The following is a 24196-nucleotide window of genomic DNA, read 5'->3' on the forward strand; positions in this document are numbered from 1 at the left end:
TTTGTATCAGTACATGCAACTAAGCAAGACTCCTTTTCAGTCCGTTTGATCTTTTCCTGTTGTCACGGCAAATGTCATGATGCTGGTGGATCTCATTAGCATGCTAATGTATTACAGTGAGCATATAATGAGGCTCAAAGTCTACTAGAAGTCAAATCTGCAGCCATTTAGGGGTTGACTAGTTATAATCAGTCCTTGTTTTTCTCTTCCCACTTCCCTCTGAAATTTAGGTAAGAGCAATTGGTTTCCATTTGAGGGAGGGGCAAGGGATATATTTCTGGAGCAACAGCCTTGGTGACAGAATGGCACAACTATAATTACCCATATGTTCAATTTTTTAATCCCGTGTATTGATATTTCTTGGCTTACATTAGTGGTGACACAAGATAGAGGCATTTGTTGAGACCTGTCTGAATCAATACTATTTTCAGCTGAGTCTGGAATTCAGGTTGAAATTCAGACTTTAAATGTTTTTTAATCAGAAAAAAAAATAAAGAGTAAGATTAAGGAAAAAAAATACACTTTTGCTTAAAAGCTTCAAGTTGTTTCAATTTGCTTCCCAGTCCCTTTGGGCAAATTGTTTCTTTGTTCTGGGAACACCAAGTAAATAGGCCTATTCTGTTATGCAATGTAAAGCTAAGATTCTCCTTTAAATGTGGAAATATTTGAGATACTCTGGTTCCAAGGAATTAACCTTTGAGATGATAATAAAATGTCTTTATTAAAGGTAGAAAAAAAAAAAGTCTTCCAAAGATTTTGTTATATTTTGGTGGGGGAGCTATTAAAATACCTCCTTGCTATTTCTATTTTGGTGGGGGAAGGTAAAGAGAACAACGGAGAAGGCAATGGCAACCTACTCCAGTACTCTTGCCTGGAATATCCCATGGATGAAGGAGCCTGGTAGGCTGCAGACCATGGGGTCACTAAGAGTCAGACATGACTGAGCGACTTCACTTTCACTTTTCATTTTCCCGCATGGAAGAAGGAAATGGCAACCCACTCCAGTGTTCTTGCCTGGAGAATCCCAGGGACGGCGGAGCCTAGTAGGTTGTCGCACAGAGTCGGACACGACTGAAGTGACTTAGCAGCAGCAGGCAGCAGCGAAGAGAACAAAAGAGATGCGTGTATAGATTTATTCCTCTTTGAAATCCTTGGAATGTGTTTGATATCCCCTTGCTAGATGGGTGAGGACCTGAAGTTAACAGATCCACATTCATGAAAGGTAGCTTTATTGCAATATTTTGGACAAAAGAAGAGTCAAATTCAGATTGTCAGGGGATGTAGTTTTACAAACATGTTTGTTGCAAAAAGAGAGACTCCTTCCAGGGCCCGAGAGTGGACTCTTGTCTAACAGTTGGAAGTGAATTGCACAAAGACAAAGCACTTGCTGACAAAGCAAAATACTTTACTAGGAAGTGGTGCCTGGGTAGAGAGCAGGCAGGCAAGAGGACCCGGGAGGACTGGTCTGCCATGTGGCTCACAGTCTTGGGTTTTATGGTAATGGGATGAGCTTCCAGTTATCCCTGGCCAATCATCTTGCTTGTGCCCATATTTAGTCTGACTCAGTCCTTCCTGGTGTATATTTCTCAGCCAAGGTAGATTGCAGCATGAAGCTTTCAGGGAGGTTGAAAAGTGAACATATTAGTTGGTCAACTGTGTCCAACTCTTTAAGACCCCATGGACTGTAGCCCACCAGGCTCCTCTGTCCATGGAATTCTCTAGGCAAGAATATTGGAGTGGGTAGTCATTCCCTTCTCCAGGTTATCTTCCCAACAAAGGGATCAAACCTGGGTCTCTTGTATTGCAGGCAGATTCTTTACTACCTGAGCCACCAAATCTGGAAAGTTGGCAGAACATATGGACTGGCATCTCCTCCCCCCTTTTGACCCCTTCTGAATTCTTCTGACTGGCGGTAGCTTGTTAGTTCAGAGTTCTTTATCAGGACCTCTTGATGTAAGATAACTCATTCAAGCAGTCATTATGTCTGGACAGGGCAGGTGGTTTTGGTCAGTGGTTCTCTCAACTTGTTCATTCACTGGGACTCACATCATTAGCGGCTACGCAGATTGACATCTTCTTTCCATTATGTGTCTAGCTACTCTGTACATAATAGAACTATTGATTTTGGTTTGCTTATTTATTGCCTGTCATCTTACTGAACTCTTAATAATCCTCAGCAGATTCTGTTTCCCAGGTGTCTGATTACAAAAAAAAACAAAAAAAAAAAACAAACAAAAAAAAAAACACCAAACTTTTCAGGAGAACTATTTGCTTAAATTTTTAGACTATAATGTTGTTTAAATTTTTAGACTATAATACAGATACTTAATTTGTTTAGTTTTTAGTAAATGTGGCTGGTAAAAAAAATGAGCATTTTAACAGTTAAAGAATTTAAGGACATAAAAGTTTAGGTCATAGTCTACAGGTAAAAGCTATTTCTGCAATTAAGGTTGATCAGGGTTAACATGCCACATATTTGGCAGCCTATATTGTGCCAGTCTGAATGGATACTGGTTTGTTCAGGTCATACATTGGCCAGTATCCTTTATTGATACATGTCAGTCCTGGTGTATAATTTATTAATAGCTTTAAATAATCTGAGGAGATTTTTTAAAAAACCTATATCTAAAAGATATTTTAGATACTATATTGCTTTAATAATTAATATAATTTAATTTATACAAATTAATGTGAAACAAAAACTGAAAATGACTGTCTCCAAACTTAGAGGGGTTGCAAATCTAATTTATAATCAGCAGTGCGCATATAGCTCTATGGCAATCCATTCATCAGTTCACTAGTTAGAAAAGGAAGAATAATCCATGTAGTTAAATATTTGTATCCATCAACTGGTTGACAGTGGGCTGTTTCTGTCTTTGGCTATTATGAACAAAGCTACAGTGAATATTTGTGTGTATGTAGATACATGTTTTTATTTCTTTTGGATAGACCTAGCAGTGGAATTGTTAGGTTATGTGATAACTATATGTTCAACATTTTAAAAACTGCCAAACTATTTTCCAAAGCAGCTCTGCTGTATTGTGTTCTCACCTGCAATGCATGAGGGTTCCAACTTCTTCACTTCTTTGTTAAAACTTATCTTTTTTTTATTATAATCATCGTAGTGGATCTAAGTATAGTTTTGATTTGTATTTCTCTGATGGCTAATAGTGTTGAGTATTTTTCTGTCCTTTTCAGTCATTTGGATATCTTCATTGAAAAAATATCTATTCAAATTATTTACTCTTTTTTTTTTTCCACTGAGTTGTTAACTTATCATTGAATTCTGAGAATTCTTCATAATTCTGGACATAAGTCCACTATCACATAAATAAGTTTCAAGTATTTTCTCCCATTTGGGGGGTTCAGTTCAGTCGAGTCACTCAGTTGTGTCCTACTCTTTGCGATCCCAGAACCTGCAGCACTCCAGGCCTCCCTGTCTACCACCAATTCCCAGAGCTTGCTCAAACTCATGTCCATCGAGTTGGTGATGCCAAACAACAATATCATCCTCTCTCGTCCTCTTCTCCTGCCTTCAGTCTTTCCCAGCATCTGGGTCTTTTCCAGTAAGTCAGTTTTTTTGCATCATGTGGCCAAAGTATTGGAGCTTCAGCGTCAACATCATTCCTTCCAATGAATATTCAGGACTGATTTCCTTTAGGATTGAACTTTGATCTCCTTGCAGTCCAAGAGATTCTCTCAGGAGTCTTCTCCAACACCACAGTTTAAAAGTATCAATTCTTCAGCGCTCAGTTTTCTTTTTTTATTTTATTTTATTTATTTATTTATTTTTAATTTTAAAATCTTTAATTCTTACATGCGTTCCCAAACATGACCTCCCCTCCCACCTCCCTCCCCGCAACAACTCTCTGGGTCATCCCCATGCACCAGCCCCAAGCATGCTGCACCCTATGTCAGACATGGACTGGCGATTCAATTCTTACATGATAGTTTACATGTTAGAATTCCCATTCTCCCAAATCATTCCACCCTCTCCCTCTCCCTCTGAGTCCAAAAGTCCGTTATACACATCTGTGTCTTTTTTCCTGTCTTACATACAGGGTCGTCATTGCCATCTTCCTAAATTCCATATATATGTGTTAGTATACTGTATTGGTGTTTTTCTTTCTGGCTTACTTCACTCTGTATAATCGGCTCCAGTTTCATCCATCTCATCAGAACTGATTCAAATGAATTCTTTTTAATAGCTGAGTAATACTCCATTGTGTATATGTACCACAGCTTTCTTATCCATTCATCTGCTGATGGACATCTAGGTTGTTTCCATGTCCTGGCTATTATAAACAGTGCTGCGATGAACATTGGGGTACATGTGTCTCTTTCAATTCTGGTTTCCTCGGTGTGTATGCCCAGCAGTGGGATTGCTGGGTCATAAGGTAGTTCTATTTGCAATTTTTAAAGGAATCTCCACACTGTTCTCCATAGTGGCTGTACTAGTTTGCATTCCCACCAACAGTGTACGAGGGTTCCCTTTTCTCCACACCCTCTCCAGCATTTATTGCTTGCAGATTTTTGGATCGCAGCCATTCTGACTGGTGTGAAGTGGTACCTCATTGTGGTTTTGATTTGCATTTCTCTAATAATGAGTGATGTTGAGCATCTTTTCATGTGTTTGTTAGCCATCCGTATGTCTTCTTTGGAGAAATGTCTATTTAGTTCTTTGGCCCATTTTTTGATTGGGTCATTTATTTTTCTGGAATTGAGCTGCGTAAGTTGCTTGTATATTTTTGAGATTAGTTGTTTGTCAGTTGCTTCATTTGCTATTATTTTCTCCCATTCAGAAGGCTGTCTTTTCACCTTGCTTTTATTTTCCTTTGTTGTGCAGAAGCTACAGTACAACTCTCACATCCATGCATGACTACTGGAAAAATCATAGTTTTGACTAGACAAATTAGTTGGCAAGATAATGTCTCTGCTTTTTAATATGCTGTCTAGGTTGGTCATAAATTGTCTTCCAAGGAGTAACTGTCTTTTAATTTCATGGCTGCAGTCACCATCTGCAGTGATTTTGAGCCCAAGAAAATAGTTTGTCACTCTTTCCATTGCTTCTCCATCTATTTGCCATGAAGTGATGGGACCAAATGCCATGATCTTAGTTTTCTGAATGTTGAGTTTTAAGTCAACTTTTTCACTCTCCTCTCACTTTCATCAAGAGGCTCCTCTGTTCCTCTTCACTTTCTGCCATAAGGGTGGTGTCATCTGCATACCTGAGGTTATTGAAATTTTTCCTGGCAATCTTCATTCCAGCTTGAGCTTCATCCAGCCTGGCATCTCTCATGATGTAGTCTACATAAAATTAAATAAGCAGGGTGACAATAGATAGTCTTGATGTACTAATTTCCCAATTTGGAACCAGTCTTTTTTTCCATGTCCCATTCTAACTGTTGCTTCTTGACCTGCATACAAATGTTTCAGGAGGCAGGTAAGGTGGTCTGGTATTCCCAGCTCTTTAAAAAATTCTCATTTTGTTGTGATCCACACAATAAAAGGCTTTGGCATAGGCAATAAAACAGAAGTAGATGTTTTGGGAGTTGGCTTCTTACTTCTTGAAGGTGTCTTTGGAAGTACCCATGTTTTTGAATTTGATGAAGACCAACTCATCAATATTTCTTTTGTCATTTGTGCATTTGGTATCATGTCTGAGAAGGTTTTGCCTAACCCACATTTATGCAGAGGTACTCTTCTATTTTAATCTAAGAATTCTGTAGTTTACTTTCTCTATTTAGATGTAAGATAAAACATTTTGAATTGGTGTGAGGACATTACTTTTCTGCATGTGGATATATAATCATTGTAAACCATTTGTTGATAATATTTTTTTCCTCATTGAATTTATCTGGTATCTTTTTCAAAATCAGTTAAGCAGATATTAAGGTTTTATTTCTGGGCTATTGATTCTATTTCATTGATTTAAATGCCAGCACTGTCTTGATTACTGTAACTTAATAGCAAATTTTAAATTCAGAAATTTGACTCCTCTAACTTTAACATCCTGGAATGTGAAGTCAAGTGGGCCTTGGAAAGCATCACTACAAACAAAGCTAGTGGAGGAGATGGAATTCCAGTTGAGCTGTTTCAAATCTTGAAAAATGATGCTGTGAAAGTGCTACACTCAATATGCCAGCAAATTCGGAAAACTCAGCAGTGGCCACAGGACTGGAAAAGATCAGTTTGCATTCCAATCCCAAAGAAAGTTAATGTCAAAGAATGCTCAAACTAGCGCACAATTGCACTCATCTCACATGCTAGTAAAGTAATGCTCAAAATTCTCCAAGCCAGGCTTCAGCAATACGTGAACCGTGAACTTCCTGATGTTCAAGCTGGTTTTAGAAAAGGCAGAGGAACCAGAGATCAAATTGTCAACATCTGCTGGATCATGGAAAAAGCAAGAGAGTTCCAGAAAAACATCTATTTCTGCTTTATTGACTAGGACAAAGCCTTTGACTGTGTGGATCACAATAAACTGTGGAAAATTCTGAGAGAGATGGGAATACCAGACTACCTGACCTGCCTCTTGAGAAATCTGTACGCAGGTCAGGAAGCAGCAGTTAGAACTGGACATGGAAAAACAGACTGGTTCCAAATAGGGAAAGGAGTACATCAAGCCTGTATATTGTCACCCTGCTTATTTAACTTATATGAAGAGTACATCATGAGAAACGCTGGACTGGAAGAAACACAAGCTGGAATCAAGATTGCCAGGAGAAATATCAATAACCTCAGATATGCAGATAACACCACCCTTATGGCAGAAAGTGAAGAGAAGCTAAAAAGCCTCTTGATGAAAGTGAAAGAGGAGAGTGAGAAAATTGGCTTAAAGCTCAACATTCAGAAAACTAAGATCATGGCATCTGGTCCCATCACTCATTGGAAATAGATGGGGAAACAGTGGAAACATTGTCAGACTTTATTTTCTTGGGCTCCAAAATCACTGCAGATGGTGATTGCAGCCATGAAATTAAAAGACGCTTACTCCTTGGAAGAAAAGTTATGACCAACCTAGATAGCATATTCAAAAGCAGAGACATTACTTTGCCGACTAAGGTCCATCTAGTCAAGGCTATGGTTTTTCCCATGGTCATGTATGAATGTGAGAGTTGGTATGAAGAGGGCTGAGCGCCGAAGAATTGATGCTTTTGAACTGTGGTGTTGGAGAAGACTCTTGAGAGTCCCTTGGACTGCAGGGAGATCCAGCCAGTCCATTCTGAAGGAGATCAGCCCTGGGATTTCTTTGGAAGGAATGATGCTAAAGCTGAAACTCCAGTACTTTGGCCACCTCATGCGAAGAGTTGACTCATTGGAAAAGACTGATGCTGGGAGGGATTGGGGGCAGGAGGAGAAGGGGACGACAGAGGATGAGACGGCTGGATGGCATCACTGACTCAATGGGCGTGAGTCTGAGTGAACTCCGGGAGTTGGTGATGGTCAGGGAGGCCTGGCGTGCTGCGATTCATGGGTCGCAAAGAGTCGGACACGACTGAGCGACTTAACTGAACTGAACTTTGCTTTTCTTTTTCAAGAATCCTTTGACTATTTTAGGACCCTTGGATTTTCACATGCACATTAGGATCAGTTTGTTGATTTCTGGGAAAGAGCCACCTGGGATTTTAATAGGAATTAATACTGGGTCTGTAGATCTATTTGGACACTATTGCCGTCTTATCAATATTAATTCTTCCAATCGTTAACATAAGTTGCTTTTCCATTTTTTCATTTTAATTTCTTTCAATGATGTTTTGTAGTTTTTCATGTACAAGTTTTAAGATTATAAACTTTGGCTAAAATTATTTCTAAGTTAATCTTCCTGTCATAATTTCTATTATTTTAAATGCTATCATAAATGAAATTGCCTTCTGAATTTTAGTTTTTGATTAAATTATCAGTTGCATTATCTATGTAGTAGCAATAAAATATTTAGTTTGTACCCTGCAACCTGGTTGAATATTTTTTTTTTATAATTCTAATAGTTTTTAGTGAATTTCTCAAGGTTTTGTATATGTAAGAATATATCATCTGAAAATTGAGATGGCTTTACTTGTTTTCCAATCTGGATGATCTCCCTCTCTTTCTTTCTATGTTTTCTTTTTTTAAAAAACTGAAATAATTTTCCTAATTACCCTGAGTGAATTTTCAATACAATGCTGAATAGAGGGGCAAGAATAGACCATCTTGTCTTGCTCCTAGTATTAGAGAAAAAACTTTCATTTTATTCATGGCTAAGAAAGGTATAGCCTTGTTGTATTCTGTTTTGTTTTTTCAATAGATTGATTTTTTATCAGTTTGAGGAAATATACCTAGCCTGTTGAATATTTTAATGATGAAACTGTTTTGGATTTTTTCAAATAAGCCTGTAACTCAGCCAAATCAAATAAACAACTCATTATAATAAGGGAAACAATACATCTGAAGAGCCGTATGTTGTCTCATTCCTGTCCCAAAAGACAAAGAAAGGTAGTTATAGGAGGATTTTTAGGAATGTATAGAGTTTATGAAAAATTTAAGTAATGCTTTGTTAGGCTTAAAGTAAAACACATATGCACTCTGTTTAGAGTGCAATATCCGATCTGAATTGTGAACTGGACCCAGAATCCTATTTCTCTGGAAACTACATAGTTAAGACAGATGCGAAATGTTGTGTTTAGAAGCTTTTTATCTGAAGCTCTGTACCTAGGTTGGAAATCAAGCCTGCTTTTCTGTATCTGTAGATGCTCCAGACAAGATGAGAAGTTTCATACTACTAAAGTCATTTCCACCAACAAACTTTCTGCTATTCTTTGGCTTTTAGAAAATAAGTCATGAAAAGAGAATGTTATTCTTTCAATAAGGGAGGCCTTTACAGTACGGCCTTGGGATACATATCTTTCCTCTTAGTTTGTGACAGGATTTATCTGTGATCATTTTTCCAGCCAGATGACTAGCAATGTTTTTTCCATGTGGCTCCCTCTTGAGAGATACATCACTGTCTTTTCCATTTAGGCTCTTATCCTGTCTTCACAATACAGTACAGGAGAGAGGAACACTCTTCTCCTCTTTAATGGTGATGAGATGGAGATGAGTTCTCTATGAAGTCCTTGACCAGCTGCCAAAATAGCACTATAATCGTTATTTTCTTAATTATGGCTATTCTATATCGTTGAGTCTCAACTCTGTATTTTACATCCTTAAAGTAACTCTGTATTGATTTACTCTGTTCAATATTTCAGGAATGGTTGATTGAATAGATAGACATTTTGCTTTAGGTTTCAAACTACATAATTATCTGCCAATGAGTGATGCAAGATACTTATTTTACCAATTCAACCGATTCACGAACTTTAGCTTCATACACACATACACATACAACACATACATGTATCACATGATACCCACATTGTATTCATTTAAGTTAAGTTCAGCCAACAGTCATGTACGACATTTGAAACCCCATGAGTCCATGGGGCAGCATGCCAGGTTTCCCTGTCCATCACCAACACCCGGACTTTACTCAAACTCATGTCCATTGAGTCAGTGATACCATCCAACCATCTCATCCTCTGTCGTCCTCTTCTCCTCCTGGCTTCAGTCTTTCCCAGCATCAGGGTCTTTTCCAATGAGTTCTTTGCCTCAGGTGACCAAAGGATTTGAGTTTCAGCTTCAGCATCAGTCCTTCCAATGAATATTCAGGACTGATTACCTTTAGGATGTAATGGTTGGATCTCCTTCCTGTCCAAGATACTCCCAAGAGTCTTCTCTAACACCACAGTTCAAAATCATCAATTCTTCTGTGCTCAGTTTTCTTTATAGTCCTGCTCTCACATCCATGCATGACTACTGGAAAAATCATAACTTTGACTAGATGGTCCCTTGTTGGCAAAGTAATGTCTCTGCTTTTTAATATTCTGTCTAGTTTGGTCATAACTTTTGTTCCAAGGAGCAAGTTTCTTTTAATTTCATGGCTGCAGTCACCATCTCCAGTAGTTTTAGAGCCCCAAAAAATTAAGTCTGACACTGTTTCCACTGTTTCCCCATCCATATGCCATGAAATGATGGGACCAGATGCCATGATCTTGGTTTTCTGAATGTTGAGCTTTAAGCCAACTTTTTCACTCTCCTCTTTCACTTTCATCAAGAGGCTCTTTAGTTCCTCTTCACTTTCTGCCATAAGGGTGGTGTCATCTGCATATCTGAGGTTATTGATATTTCTCCCAGCAATCTTGATTCCAGCTTGTGCTCGCTCCCAGCTTGTGCTTGCTCCAGCCCAGCATTTCTCATGATGTACTCTGCATATAAGTTAAATAAGCAGGGTGACAATATACAGCCTTGACGTACTCCTTTCCTTATTTGGAACCAGTCTGTTGCTCCATGTCCAGTTCTAACTGTTGGTTCCTGACCTGCATAGGATTTCTCAGGAGGCAGGTCAGGTGGTCTGATATTCCCATCTTTTTAAGAATTTTCGACAATTTGTTATGATCCACAGTCAAAGGCTTTGGCATAGTCAATAAAGCAGAAGTAGATGCTTTTCTTGAACTCTCTTACTTTTTTGATGATTCAACAGATGTTGGCAATTTGATCTCTGGTTCCTCTGCCTTTTCTAAATCCAGCTTGAACATCTGGAAGTTCACGGTTCACGTATTGCTGAAGCCTGGCTTGGAGAATTTTGAGCATTACTTTACTAGCATGTGAGATGAGTGCAATTGTGCTGTAGTTTGAGCATTTTTTGGCATAGCCTTTCTTTGTGACTCGTAATGAAACCTCATCTTTTCCAGTCCTGCGGCCACTGAGGATTTCTCCAAGATTACTGGCATGTTAAGTACAGCACTTTCACAGTATCATCTTTTAGGATTTGAAATAGCTCAGCTGGAATTCCATCACCTCCACTAGCTTTGTTCATAGCGATGCTTCTTAAGGCCCACTTGACTACACATTCCAGGATGTCTGGCTCTAGGTGAGCGATCACAAGATTGTAATTATCTGGATTGTGAAGATCTTTTTTTGTATAGTTCTTCTGTGTACTCTTGCCACCTCTTCTGAATATCTTCCGCTTCTGTTAGGTCCATACCATTTCTGTCTTTTACTGTGCCCATCTTTGCATGAAGTTTTCCCTTGGTATATAATTTTCTTGAAGAGATCTGTAGTTTTCCCCATTCTATTGTTTTCCCCTATTTCTTTACATTGATCACAGAGGAAGGCTTTCTTGTCTCTCCTTGCTATTCTTTGAAACTCTGCATTCAGATGTGTATATCTTTCCTTTTTCTCCTTTGCCTTTTGCTTCTCTTCTTTTCACAGCTATTTGTAAGGCCTCCTTAGAGAACCATTTTGCCTTTTCGATTTCTTTTTTTGGGGATGGTCTTGATCACTACCTTCGTACCATGTCACGAACCTCCTTCCATGGTTCTTTAGGCACTCTATCAGATCTAATCACTTGAATCTATTTGTCACTTCCACTGTATAATCATAAAGGATTTTATTTAGGTCATACCTGACCGGTCTGGTGGTCTTTCCAATAGACGTTAACGTCTTTTATGTTATCTCAAGTAAAATATTTTCATGATTTTCAATTTATTATTCTCATGGATAATATACATATATATGTGTAAAAAATACATATACACATGCACACACAGATGCACATCCACGCACGCACACACACACATACACACACATATAGGGCTTTACCACTGAGTGGTAAAGAATTAGCTTGCAATGTAGGAGACTTGCAGGCGATGTGGGTTTGATCCCTGGGTTGAGAAGATCCCCTGAGGAAAGAAATGGTGAGCTACTCCAGTATCCTTGGCTAGAAATCCCCATGGACAGAGAAACTAGACAGGCTACAGTCCATGGGGTTGCAAAGAGTCAGATATGACTGAGGAACAAACAACAACAATACATTTTCAGATGTTTTCCCTTATAGCTTATTATAAAATATTGAATATAGTTCCTTATGCTAACTGATATATAGTTGTGTGTGGTTTATGTCTTTATTTGACTACTTACTAATGATAAATATAATTTTTGTAGGGAGCTAAATATTTTTCTAAGTAATATATTTTAAAATGTAGCACCAGATATGATTAAGTGTACTGTCAGGTTGTCATATATTGCAAACAATAAAACAAAAGATATTGTACCTGGACAGTGAGATATATTACACACTCTAGTAACCCTGGAACTATAACAGCCATAGAAAAGAACATCCGCTTCATTTCAATGGTAATGCCAAGTGATTTCCTCCTAATTGGGCAAGAAAAAAGTGCCATGAAGAAGATCCGTCTAAGTCAGTAGAAGGGAAAGATAGAGAATGAGGATGGATTAATGATTCTGATTTACTTGGATTTTTTTTTCAAACTATGCCATTTCTCATTCTGTTTGCAGGTGATAGAGTGGAATGTTGCTTGTAATATTAATAGAGTTAGCATCATTTCTGAAGTGATATGAAAGTACTAAAAATACACTGTAATAGATGATTTATTAATTAATAATCAAAGTACTGTTAAACATTATCAACCTCCCACCTATTCATCTCAAATAGGAATACATATCATTCATATAAGCAAAGCTTAACAGATGTTATTATGATTGTGTTTTACAATTTTTCTTTCATCATCTCTGACCTGGGTTTCCATACTAATCATCCACATTAATTTCTTATAAGTGGTTTTGTTGACTGTGTGATAGGTTACTCATGGTAAATTACTGCTGATACAATTCACCCAGAGTCAGACAAGTTGAAACTAATGAATCATTTGTTTGGTTCCAGGTTTAGGTACACTGAGGATAAGCGATAGCTGCTATAAATCCATCTCTAAATAGTGCTGCTGACAGATACAGGCTTATGGAAACACACACATCTGTGATAAAAATCTTGCTTCAATACTTTTAGTTCTGTGAACATAGGTTTCTGTTTTTCTTCTTAGGGAAAAATAACAATAAAACTAACATCACAGGGTAGATTTACACATAAAGGGATATATGCAAGACAATTACACAATTCCTAACTGGAAGACAGTGCCCATAAGTAGCAGATATTAATTCTATTATTAGTGGATTTTCTGTTTCATGTAGGAAAAGAATCAAAGAACAAAATTTTAATGGCATTATGAAATCTAGTTTGAAAGGCTTTAATATTGTTTTTCTCTCCCTCTAAATCCTTTTGACCATCAAAGTAAACATTTACCAATCTTAAACCTAAAAACAGCTCTTTTCATCCATCTATTTTCAGAAAAGCTGAATAATTCTTTTCAGATTCCTTAAGAGAAAAGCTATAAAAAGACTCTGGCTGTTATGATGTTAATTTCTTAGCATGACTACCAAAGTTAAAAGTATATATATTCTCTCTTAAATATGCTAAGAATACTAACTCTGAGAAAAACAATAATGAAAAACTTAATAATTTGGTTATACTTAAAGGTATTTTCAGAGAAGGCAGTGGCAACCCACTCCAGTACTCTTGCCTGGAAAATCCCATGGGCAGAGGAGCCTGGTAGGCTGCAGTTCTTGGGGTCGCGAAGAGTCGGACACGACTGAGCGACTTCACTTTCACTTTTAATTGTCATGCGTTGGAGAAGGAAATGGCAACCCACTCAAGTGTTCTTGCCTGGAGAATCCCAGGGACGGGGGAGCCTGGTGGGCTGCCATCTATGGGGTCACACAGAGTTGGCCACGACTGAAGCGACTTAGCAGCAGCAACAGCAGCAGCAGCAAAGGTATATTCAAACACTTCTATGAAAAGTAAAACAACCACCCTACATTATCCTGTGATTAGGAAAACAATTTAAAAAATAATTACTCTTGCTTCTCATATTGTCACATTTAAGTATTAGACTATGTGTACTATCATGTATCTTTTTCTGCCTATATGAAAGGATGCTTTAGCTGGCAGTTAATTTTATTTTATTTTATTTTTTTTTGGTTTTTACATCACATTAGCTGAATAGGATAAAAAATATATATATCTTGCATTAACTTACTAAAACCTTCTCTACCACTGCTTGATAATCACAAGTATAGAGTTGGATTTTGGTTTTTTTTTGATACTTGATTGTAGTTTTAGATGTTGTTTTTCCTTGATGTCTCCAGATATAGTATCAAGAGAAAACTCATTATTATTGCATGTAAATAGTATCTCTGACATATGATTTTCAAAAGCATCATTAAATTGTTGCAAAAAAATTGATTATTAAGATATGAAAATAAAAGAGAGTCACCAGTTTCCTAAATAAAAGACAATTATTTAATTAAGGGATTTTTTTGGGGGGGGATAAGGCTATTCAATTTTTAACATCATGTTTTTGTATAAACTTCTCCATGAGCAGTTCATAACTTAGATTTACTGTGTGTAATCAGCTGTCATTGTAGGCATCATGATTATTATATTTTTATATTGGAGCATTTGTGAAGAAATGACTGATAAGATAACACAGATATAGTTTATATTTTGCTTCCCAGGTGGTACGAATGCTAAAGAACCTGCCTGCCATTGCAGGGGACATAAGAGAAGTAGATTCAATCCCCAGGTCAGGAAGATCCCCCAGAGGAGGGCACAGAAACCATCTCCAGTATTCTTGCCTGGAGAATCCTATAGACAGAGGAGCCTGGTGGGCTACAGTCCATGAGTTCGCAGAGTCAGACACGACTGAAACCACTTAGCACACACACACAACACACACACACACACACACACACACACACACACAAGCATAGTGTGTATTATAAATGCTTTTTTCTGTTCAGAAGCCAAAATTTTTGCAGACAAAAATGTAAATTTATTCTTTTCTTTTCTCCCATCAGATGTGGGTTCTGTTGAGGGCCTTGCCTATCACCGAGCCTGGGACACCCTGTACTGGACCAGCTCGACTACCTCATCCATCACCAGGCACACAGTGGACCAGACTCGACCAGGAGCATTTGACAGGGAAGCAGTCATTGCCATGTCAGAAGATGACCATCCTCATGTGTTAGCCCTAGATGAATGCCAAAAGTAAGAAATTTCTATTTCTTCAATATAAGCCAAAGCCTCATAATTAGCTTTAAAAATGAATGTTCCCTCTGAAGTTTTCTTTTCACAATTCATAAAATTATTGTTTATGAGAGCATTGGAAATGTGAATGATTGAAACCTGGACTCTTTAAAGGCCAGGCATCATTTCCATGAGAGGTTCAGGAAAAGCAAAATTAAAGGATGAAAGGGAAAATAGAGACTATACTGTGATGGAATAAGTATATGAAAAAGACATTAATGCATCACTGATTGAAATGATAAATTTGAAAAAGAAAAAAGACTATTAAAAACCATTAACACCTAAAAGGTGTTGCTATAATTATATTAAGTAACTTTAACAACTGGAGATCACTCCAATTGAAATCAGAGGAAATAATAATAGACCTTAGTGTGCAGCTTTATTTTCAACATTAGATGCCTGACAATCGTCAAGTGGGCCATCGTTGCTCAATGATACATTGTGCAAGCATTTATAATACTTATGAAGAATTCATAGCAAGAAAAATTGCTCAGGCTATAATATAAAATGTATAAAAAATAAAATAAGAAAGAAATCATGTTTTGGACAATGCTATTAAGAAAGAATTATATGAAAACTGAAGAACAAAGTTAGGTTAAGTAGAATACAAATATTTCTATAGAGTTGTACTCTTTTACAATATGATAGGAATATTTGCTAACTACTAGAAAAACTTTTTATTCTTAAATGAAACAAAGGCACAGGCATCAATCTGGTTTCACTGAGCAGAAATAGAAAACATTTCAGGTGTGTTGAATAAAAATGAAAGAATAAAAAACAATGACTGATAAACACAGGCCTTGATCACCTAAGAGATGAAAAGACTATATGAATTACTATCTTATAGAACTAGAGATAAGAATTGACTTACTTAGTTAAACATACTTAACTTGAAAATTAAAACTCTAAAGGTTGAGAGATGCAGGTGAAGATGAGGTTACATAGGTTTGGTTACTTAGCTGAGATGGATACAGGCTTTCAGATATGTAGGCAAAGCTGGTTCTGCTTATACCACCGCCATATCACTATACAGTTTGCTGCTGAGATAGCTACATTGATCCTAAGAGTCCACCAGAAGACTCTTAGGACAATAATAATTACCCAAAAGTTTATCAAAGGAATCTATAAGATAATTTTCAAACAAACATGAGGGAGATCGCTGACGATATTATATATGATTAACTTTAAGTGATAAATACTTTGCCCAATAATTACTTCTAAAAGAGGCTAAAATTATACTTTCCTCCTGCATTAAAGTGAAAATTATAATTAAACACACCAAAATATTTTAATTGGAAAATTATATGTAATTAATGTTTAAAGTATAAAAATATTTATCATTAAGCATGTTAATGACATCTATGAATCACTTTTATATGTCTGTTGATTAATAGAAATCTTAAAATCAAATAAATTTCTAGATGAAGGATTACTTGTATTCAAAGCTTGACTCAATAACTATAGTGCTCAAGATCTCTGGCCTCTTTTTTCTCATCTTTGAAATGAAAGGTGAAATTAAAGGAGTAATAATTCCTTGGAATATCTATAATTTTAAAGCTCACAATCTATAAAATTATTGAAAATAAATTGTTTGTGTGTTTAATATCTCATATTATTTGCATAACTTTTAAACTATTTTTTTTTATTTTAGAAGTCATAGGATATGGTTAAAAGTATTCCATGATTTAAGAAAGTGGAATGTCATTTTTTTAAATTTACTGATTCATAGCACAAACTATTTTCACATTTAAGACTCACACGACTGAGCAAATGAACAACAACAACAGCAACAATACTTTAATGTTCCATAGAAGAGATTAAAATGCTTTGAAGTATTTTATTAAAAAGCATAGATGTCCCAGTTTTCCTTAATTTGTGGCAGTTATTTTTTAGATTAGATAGAAAGAAGAAGTTCAATTCAGTTCAGTTGCTCAGTTGTGTCCAACGATTTGCGACCCCCTGGACTGTAGCACGTCAGGCCTACCTGTCCATCACCAACTCCCGGAGTTTACTCAAACATGCCCATTGAGTCGGTGATGCCATCCAACCATTTCATCCTCTGTCGTCCCCTTCCCCTCCTGCCTTCAGTCTTTCCCACCATCAGAGTCTTTTCCAATGAGTCAGTTCTTCGCATCAGATGACCAAAGTATTGGAGTTTCAGCTTCAGCACCAGTCCTTCCCATGAATATTCAGGACTGATTTCCTTTAGGATAGAATAGTTGGATCTCCTTGCAGTCCAAGGACTCTCAAGAGTCTTCTCCAACAACACAGTTCAAAAGCATCAATTCTTAGGCACTCAGCTTTCTTTATAGTCCAACTCTCACAATCCATACATGACTACTGGAAAACCATAGCCTTGACTAGATGGACCTTTGTTGGCAAAGTAATGTCTCTGCTTTTGAACATGCTATCTAGGTTGATCATAGCTTTTCTTCTGAGAAGTAATGGTCTTCTAATTTCATGGCTGCAGTCACCATCTGCAGTGATTTTAGAGCCCCCTAAAATAAAGTCTGTCACTGTTTCCACTTTTCCCCCACTGATTTGACATGAAGTGATGGGACAAGATGCCATGATCTTAGTTTTATGAACTAATGAATTGGTGAACTAAAATGGACTGGAATGGTGAATTTAACTCAGAAGATCATTACATGTACTGCTGTGGGCAAGAATTGCTTAGAAGAAATGGAGTAGCCATCATAGTCAACAAAAACATCTGAAATGCAGTACTTGGATGCAATCTCAAAAATGACAGAACAATCTTTGTTTCCAAGGTAAACCACTCAATATCACAGTAATCCAAGTCTATGACCCAACCACTAATGCTGAAGAAGCTGAAGTTGAATGGTTCTATGAAGACCTACAAGACCTTCTAGAACAGCCGAAAAGATGTCCTATTTATTATAGGGGACTGGAATGCAAAAGTAGAAAGTCAAGTATTACCTGGAGTAACAGGCAAATTTGGGCTTGGGGTAAAAAATGAAGCAGGGCAAAGGCTAATAGAGTTTTGCCAAGAAAATACACTGGTCATAGCAAACACCCTCTTCCAACAACACAAGACAAGACTCTACACATGACCATCACCAGGTAGTCAACACCAAAATCAGATTGATTATATTCGTTGCAGCAGAGATGCAGAAGCTATATACAGTCAGCAAAAACAAGACCAGGAGCTGACAGTGGCTCAAATCATAATCACTTTATTGCCAATTCAGACTTAAATTGAAGAAAGTAGTGAAAAGCACTAGACCATTCAGGTATGACCTAAATCAAATCCCTTACCATTATACAGTGGAAGTGACAAATAGATTCAAGGGATTAGATCTGATAGACAGAGTGCCTGAAGAACTGTAGATGGAGGTCCCTGACATTGTACAGGAGGAAGGGATTAAGACCATCCCAAGAAGAAGAATTGCAAAAAGGCAAAATGCTTGTCTGAGGAGGCCTTACAAATAGGTGTGAAAAGGGAAGTGAAAATAAAGAGAGAAAAAGCAAAATATGCCCATTTGAATGCAGAGTTCCAAAGAATAGCAAGGAGAGAGAGAGAGAGAAAAAAAAAAAAAAAGCCTTCCTCAGTGATCAATGTAAAGAAATAGAGGAAAACAATAGAATGGGAAAGGCTAGAGATCTCTCCAAGAAAATTAGAAATACCAAGGGAACATTTCATGCAAAGATGGGCACAGTAAAGGACAGAGATCGTATGGACCTAAGAGAAGCAGAAGGTATTAAGAAAAGCATGCAAAAATATACAGAAGAACTATACAAAAAAAGATCTTCCTGACCCAGATAATCGCAATGATGTGATCACTCACCTAGAGCCGGACATGCTGGAATGTTAAGTCAGGTGGACCTTAGGAAAAATCACTACGAACAAAGCTAGTGGAGGTGATGGAATTCCAGTTGAGCTATTTCAAAACCTAAAAGATGATGCTGTGAAAGTGCTGCACTCACTATGCCAGCAAATTTGGAGAACTCAGCAGTGGCCACAGGCCTAGAAAAAGTCAGCTTTCATTCCAATCCCAAAGAATGGAAATGCCAAAAAATGTTCAAATTATTGCACAGTTGTACTCATCTCACATGCTTGTAAAGTCATGCTCAAAATTCTCCATGCCAGGCTTCAACAATACGTGAACCATGAACTTCCAGATGTTCAAGCTGGATTTAGAAAAGGCAGAGGAACCAGAGATCAAATTGCCAACATCATTTGAATCATCAAAAAAGCAAGAGAGTTCCAGAAAAGCATCTACTTCTGCTTTATTGACCATGCCAAAGCCTTTGACTGTGAGGACCATAACAAATTGTGGAAAATTCTTAAAGAGATGGGAATATCAGACCACCTCGCCTGTCTCCTGAGACATCTGTATGCAGGTCACGAAGCAACAGTTAGAACTGGACATAAAACAACAGACTGGTTCCAAATAGGAAAAGGAGTACATCAAGGCTGTGTATTGTCACCCTGCTTATTTAACTTATATGCAGAGTACATCACGAGAAACACTGGGCTGGAGGAAGCACAAGCTGGAATCAAGATTTCCGGGAGAAATATCAATAACCTCAGATATGCAGATGACACCACCCTTATGGCAGAAAGTGAAGAGGAACTAAAAAGCCTCTTGATGAAAGTGAAAGAGGAGAGTTAAAAAGTTGGCTTAAAACTCAACATTCAGAAAACAAAGAAGAAAAGTTTTTCTTTTTGTAAAGTTGTATATTGTCTAATAATAAGTTTTGGCATAATACTCAAAAACTACATGTTGAATAATTAATTTGACTATTACCTTGTCTTTACATGACTATAAATAGGGATGATATATGCTATCTTTTTATAAATATGAAATATTTTCAAATAGCTTTTCTTTGTAAATATTTATTAAACATGCCTTCTAAAAATGTAAAGTGGCCTGCCTATAAGTCTCTCTCCTTCCCATCTTCCTTTCTGCCTTCCTCATTTTCTTCCTGGCTTCTCCCCCACCCTCCCTTCCTTCCTTCCTCCCTCCCTTCCTTCTTTCCTCTCTTTCCTTCTCTTCCTGATGCCTTCCATTCTTGACTGCTTCCTTCAGTCCAAAAACTGATCTTCAAATAAAGTCTTAGGGATAGTCTTAAAGGGGGAGAAAGAAGATCTGGTTAAATAAAAATAGGCCTTGGAGACTAGCACCCTACAGCCTCTCTGCTCTTTTGGTAACCTTTAAGTGCTAACAGAATCCTTGGCCTTCCTCAGAGAATACTTTGACAAATACTGATTTAAAATATTCTGTTAAGACTGTAAGTAACAGATCTTACCTTTAAGGACTGAGAGTAACCCCTGTAATTCTGCTGCTGCTGCTGCTGCTAAGTCACTTCAGTCATGTCCAACTCTGTGCGACCCCATCGTAACAGCATTATAATATACAGAAAAATCACACTGACAGAGGAGGGGGAAAAAAGACATTAAAGAAATACAGGAGTTTAGTAATTGTGTTTTTCTAAAACATGTACAGAGAGGAATGCAAAATTAAAAAAAAAGAAAAAGAAAAAGAAAAACCTAGGGCTACCCTGGTGGCTCAGTGGTAAAGAATCTACCTGCCAATGCAGGAGACACAGGTTCAGTCCCTGGTCTGGGATTTCTGCTAAGCAACCAAGCCTGTGTGCCACAACTACTGAGCCTGTGCTTTAGAGCCTGAGCCACAACTATTGAGCCATGTGCTGAACCACGGAGGCCCAGGTGCTCTAAAGTCAGTGTCCATAACCAGACAAGCCACCAAAGTACGAAGCCCATGGAGTACAGCTAGAGAGTAGCCCCCCACTCACCACAACTAGAGAAAAAGGCTATGCAGCAATGAAGACCCAGCCCAGCCAATAAATACATATTTTAAATAAAGAAAATCTAGAAAGAGAGAGATATTTTTATTTTTACCAACTGAAGAAAAGAAATATTGCTAGGTTAAGAACGATATCCAAAATTACAACACAAGATTTCCTGAAACATGATAATAATAAATCAGAGTATATTTGCAGTTCCTAGGAAATTTAAGCTAACTATTTTTCTTTGATTCAAATAAATCTTTACTGTGTATCCAACTGATTCAATTTAATTAAATTGCTCTTTGAGAGACAAATATTTTTCAGAAATAGTTTCTAAGTCATTTAATAAACTGGAAAAATATGCAAATATACATATCTCTCCTTATTATAAGACTTCCTCAAGGGTCAGAAACTATGAGACAATTTTGCTTTATTTTAAATAGTTTGACATTGCCATGTTTTTTCTAATATTGTTAACTATTAATAAAAAATTAACCTATTATCACAATTTTCATTTTAATTAGTTTAATGTTTTGGACCAACTGGAATGAACAGCATCCAAGTATCATGAGATCAACTCTTACTGGGAAAAATGCTCAAGTGGTGGTCAGTACAGACATACTCACTCCAAATGGACTCACCATTGATCACCGTGCAGAGAAGCTGTATTTCTCAGATGGCAGCCTAGGAAAAATTGAAAGATGTGAATATGATGGATCCCAGAGACATGTAAGTTAACTGAGAATTTCCTGATTATAGATTTGAAAATGATACATCTGAAATATATATGCTTTATACTTGTTAAAGTATGCATGTTAAGAGATTTTAAAATGGCTAATTATTCAAACCAACCAAACTGGATAATCTATTCAATGAAAAGTGAAACTGTTGATGATATTTGAAAATTTTAAGTGCATTCACTACCACAGAGACAGTCCAACTAGTAAAATTTCTTCTGGAGAAATAATAACTGATTTTCTTATAGTTATTAATTGAACTGTTATTATTAGAGTGATTTGTATAAACTTCATTGTCATTTACAATTTTTAAATTATGAAATGAAATTGGTTAGTTGTCCTAGGATAAAAGAACATTGCAAAATAATGAAATTATCCTTTGTATTTGAGCCCTCAAACCAACCTCAGAAGTTTTGAAGAGAGAAGAATGGAATTCTGTTCACAGTCAGTCAGGCTCATTCTCAGTCACTTTTTCTGAAATCCATGTAAATATTAATGGGAGAGTCTTTATGTTGCCACTGGAGAACATTTGCAGAAGATATTTAGAGCATGTAGGATGGTAAAAGTTCAGCACCATTACCTTATATTATGAAGACAGTAGCCCTTGGCAACTGAAAACATGAGTTCAGAAGTGTAAGATCTGAGTGATTATACCTGGAGGAATGCTGGGTGCTGTACCACAGCACCCCTGCACCATGCACCAATTCATGCTTGAATGACAAAATGATCCTGAGGCTCTTTGCTTTTCCTTGAAAGGCCAGATAGTAAATATTTGGAGCCTCATGGAGCATATTGCCTCTTATCACAACTACAGTGCCTTACAGTGAATATGTAAACAAATAGCTGGAACAGTATTTCAATAAAACTTTATTTATAAAATAGGCAACCAAACAACAGGCCGTATTTGCTAACACCTAATCTGTACCAGTAAGTATGCTGTTTAATTCAATTGAAAATATATCTGTACATATATATCTATATATTATATAATACATATAGATCTATACCATATACATATATATTAAATATATATGCATCAATTATATAGACAAATATAGATATTTATCTGAGGACAACTAACTAAATTTATATATATGCACATATAATGACTTCCCTGGTGGCTCAGATGGTAAAGCGTCTGCCTACAATGCGGGAGAGCCGGGGTTCGATCCCTGGGTTGGGAAGATCCCCTGGAGAAGGAAATGGCAGCCCACTCCAGTACTCTTGCCTGGAAAATCCCACGGACAGAGGATCCTGGTAGGCTACAGTTCATGTGGTCGCAGAGTCGGACACGACTGACCGACTTCACTTCACTTTACTTCACTTCACACATAACATACATATATAGCCTATGAGTATATAAATAGATGTGTGTGTATGTGCATGTATAGGTGTGTAAGTCTCTTGAAGGAAGAAGTGCATTGATTTAAGTTCTAGTATTGGGACTTCGTTAGAGTAGCAGAGATATAGGACAGTTGAATGCTTAAGGAACACTGAAATTATCAGCTAAAACCTGATGAGTTCAGTCTGTGCTAAAGGCAATCAGTTCAGTTCAGTCACTCGGTCGTGTCCAACTTTTTGCGACCCCATGAACTGCAGCATGCTAGGCTTCCTTCACCAACTCCTGCAGTTGCTCAAACTCATGTCCGTAGTGTTGGTGATGCCAAAAGGCAATAATTCTGAACAAAGAATCGAAGAATTCTATGCTTAAATGCTTGGTCTGCCTTTTCCAACTAAAGGTTGCGTGTCCTTAGGCATATTTACTTAGTCTTTATAAATTTTATTTTTTCTGATATGTAAATTTTATTCCTAATTCTCAGGTTTATTATGAGAATATAATATAAAAGTTTGTCTCAGAATACACCAAAGAAATTCTAAATGAACTTAATGGGTTAATGCTTTTGAAAAGATAGGTGAATTATTATCCTGAATATGGTATAATTTTCTATTATTGCCCAATACAGAAAATAATTCTATAACACCTCATCATAACTTTTAGTCTCCTTTCAATTATTTTTTATATATCTGGTCTTTTCCCCTCCACAGTCTCTTATTATGTATGGCAATTATAGCTACTCTAGCTGGTCCAGCAATCAAATAGTTCTAATCTAATTCAAAGAGTTTTTTGGCCGTTAAAAAATATGCATATGCATAGTTATGATTCCAGCTTTCCATTTCTCATCTCTGTCCAAACCAGAATAGTCTCTGGCTGGCTGTAGTAAAAAATAATGTACTATATATTTATTTGTATTATATAAGTTGCTAAGAAAAGAAGAAAAAGAAAGTTAACTCACTTAGTCATGTCCGACTCTCTGCAACAGCATGGATTGTAGCCCACCAGGCTCCTTCATCCAGTGGATTCTCAAGGCAAGAATACTGGAGTGGGTTGCCATTGAAGTTGCTAAGAGAGTATATTTTAAAGCTTTTACCAACAACAACAAAAATTTTAATTATGTGAGGTGGTAGATATATTAACTAACTTTATTATAGTAACCATTTGACAGTGTATACATAAATCATTATGTTCTATACTTAAAACTTTTATAATGTTATATATAAATTATATTTCAGTAAATCTTGACAACAAGATTTCTGTCCATAAAGATGAAAATATTCAGAAGAGACCATTAAAGGATACGGGTTTATTCCTCCACAAGGCATTGATCCA

At 36.9% G+C, this 24196-nt stretch overlaps 1 protein-coding gene across 1 annotated transcript in view; it reads left to right on the plus strand.

Moving 5' to 3' along the window:
* Positions 1 to 24196, plus strand: part of LRP1B (LDL receptor related protein 1B) — a 2196232-nt gene that overhangs the window by 1757765 nt on the left and 414271 nt on the right. Inside the window, exons 42-43 of the mRNA XM_060411151.1 lie at positions 14788 to 14977; positions 21316 to 21520. Coding sequence (XP_060267134.1) covers positions 14788 to 14977; positions 21316 to 21520 — 395 coding nt within the window. The remainder of the gene's footprint in view (positions 1 to 14787; positions 14978 to 21315; positions 21521 to 24196) is intronic.

This window comes from Ovis aries, chromosome 2 (assembly GCF_016772045.2).
Source record: "Ovis aries strain OAR_USU_Benz2616 breed Rambouillet chromosome 2, ARS-UI_Ramb_v3.0, whole genome shotgun sequence".
Classification (NCBI taxonomy): domain Eukaryota; kingdom Metazoa; phylum Chordata; class Mammalia; order Artiodactyla; family Bovidae; genus Ovis; species Ovis aries.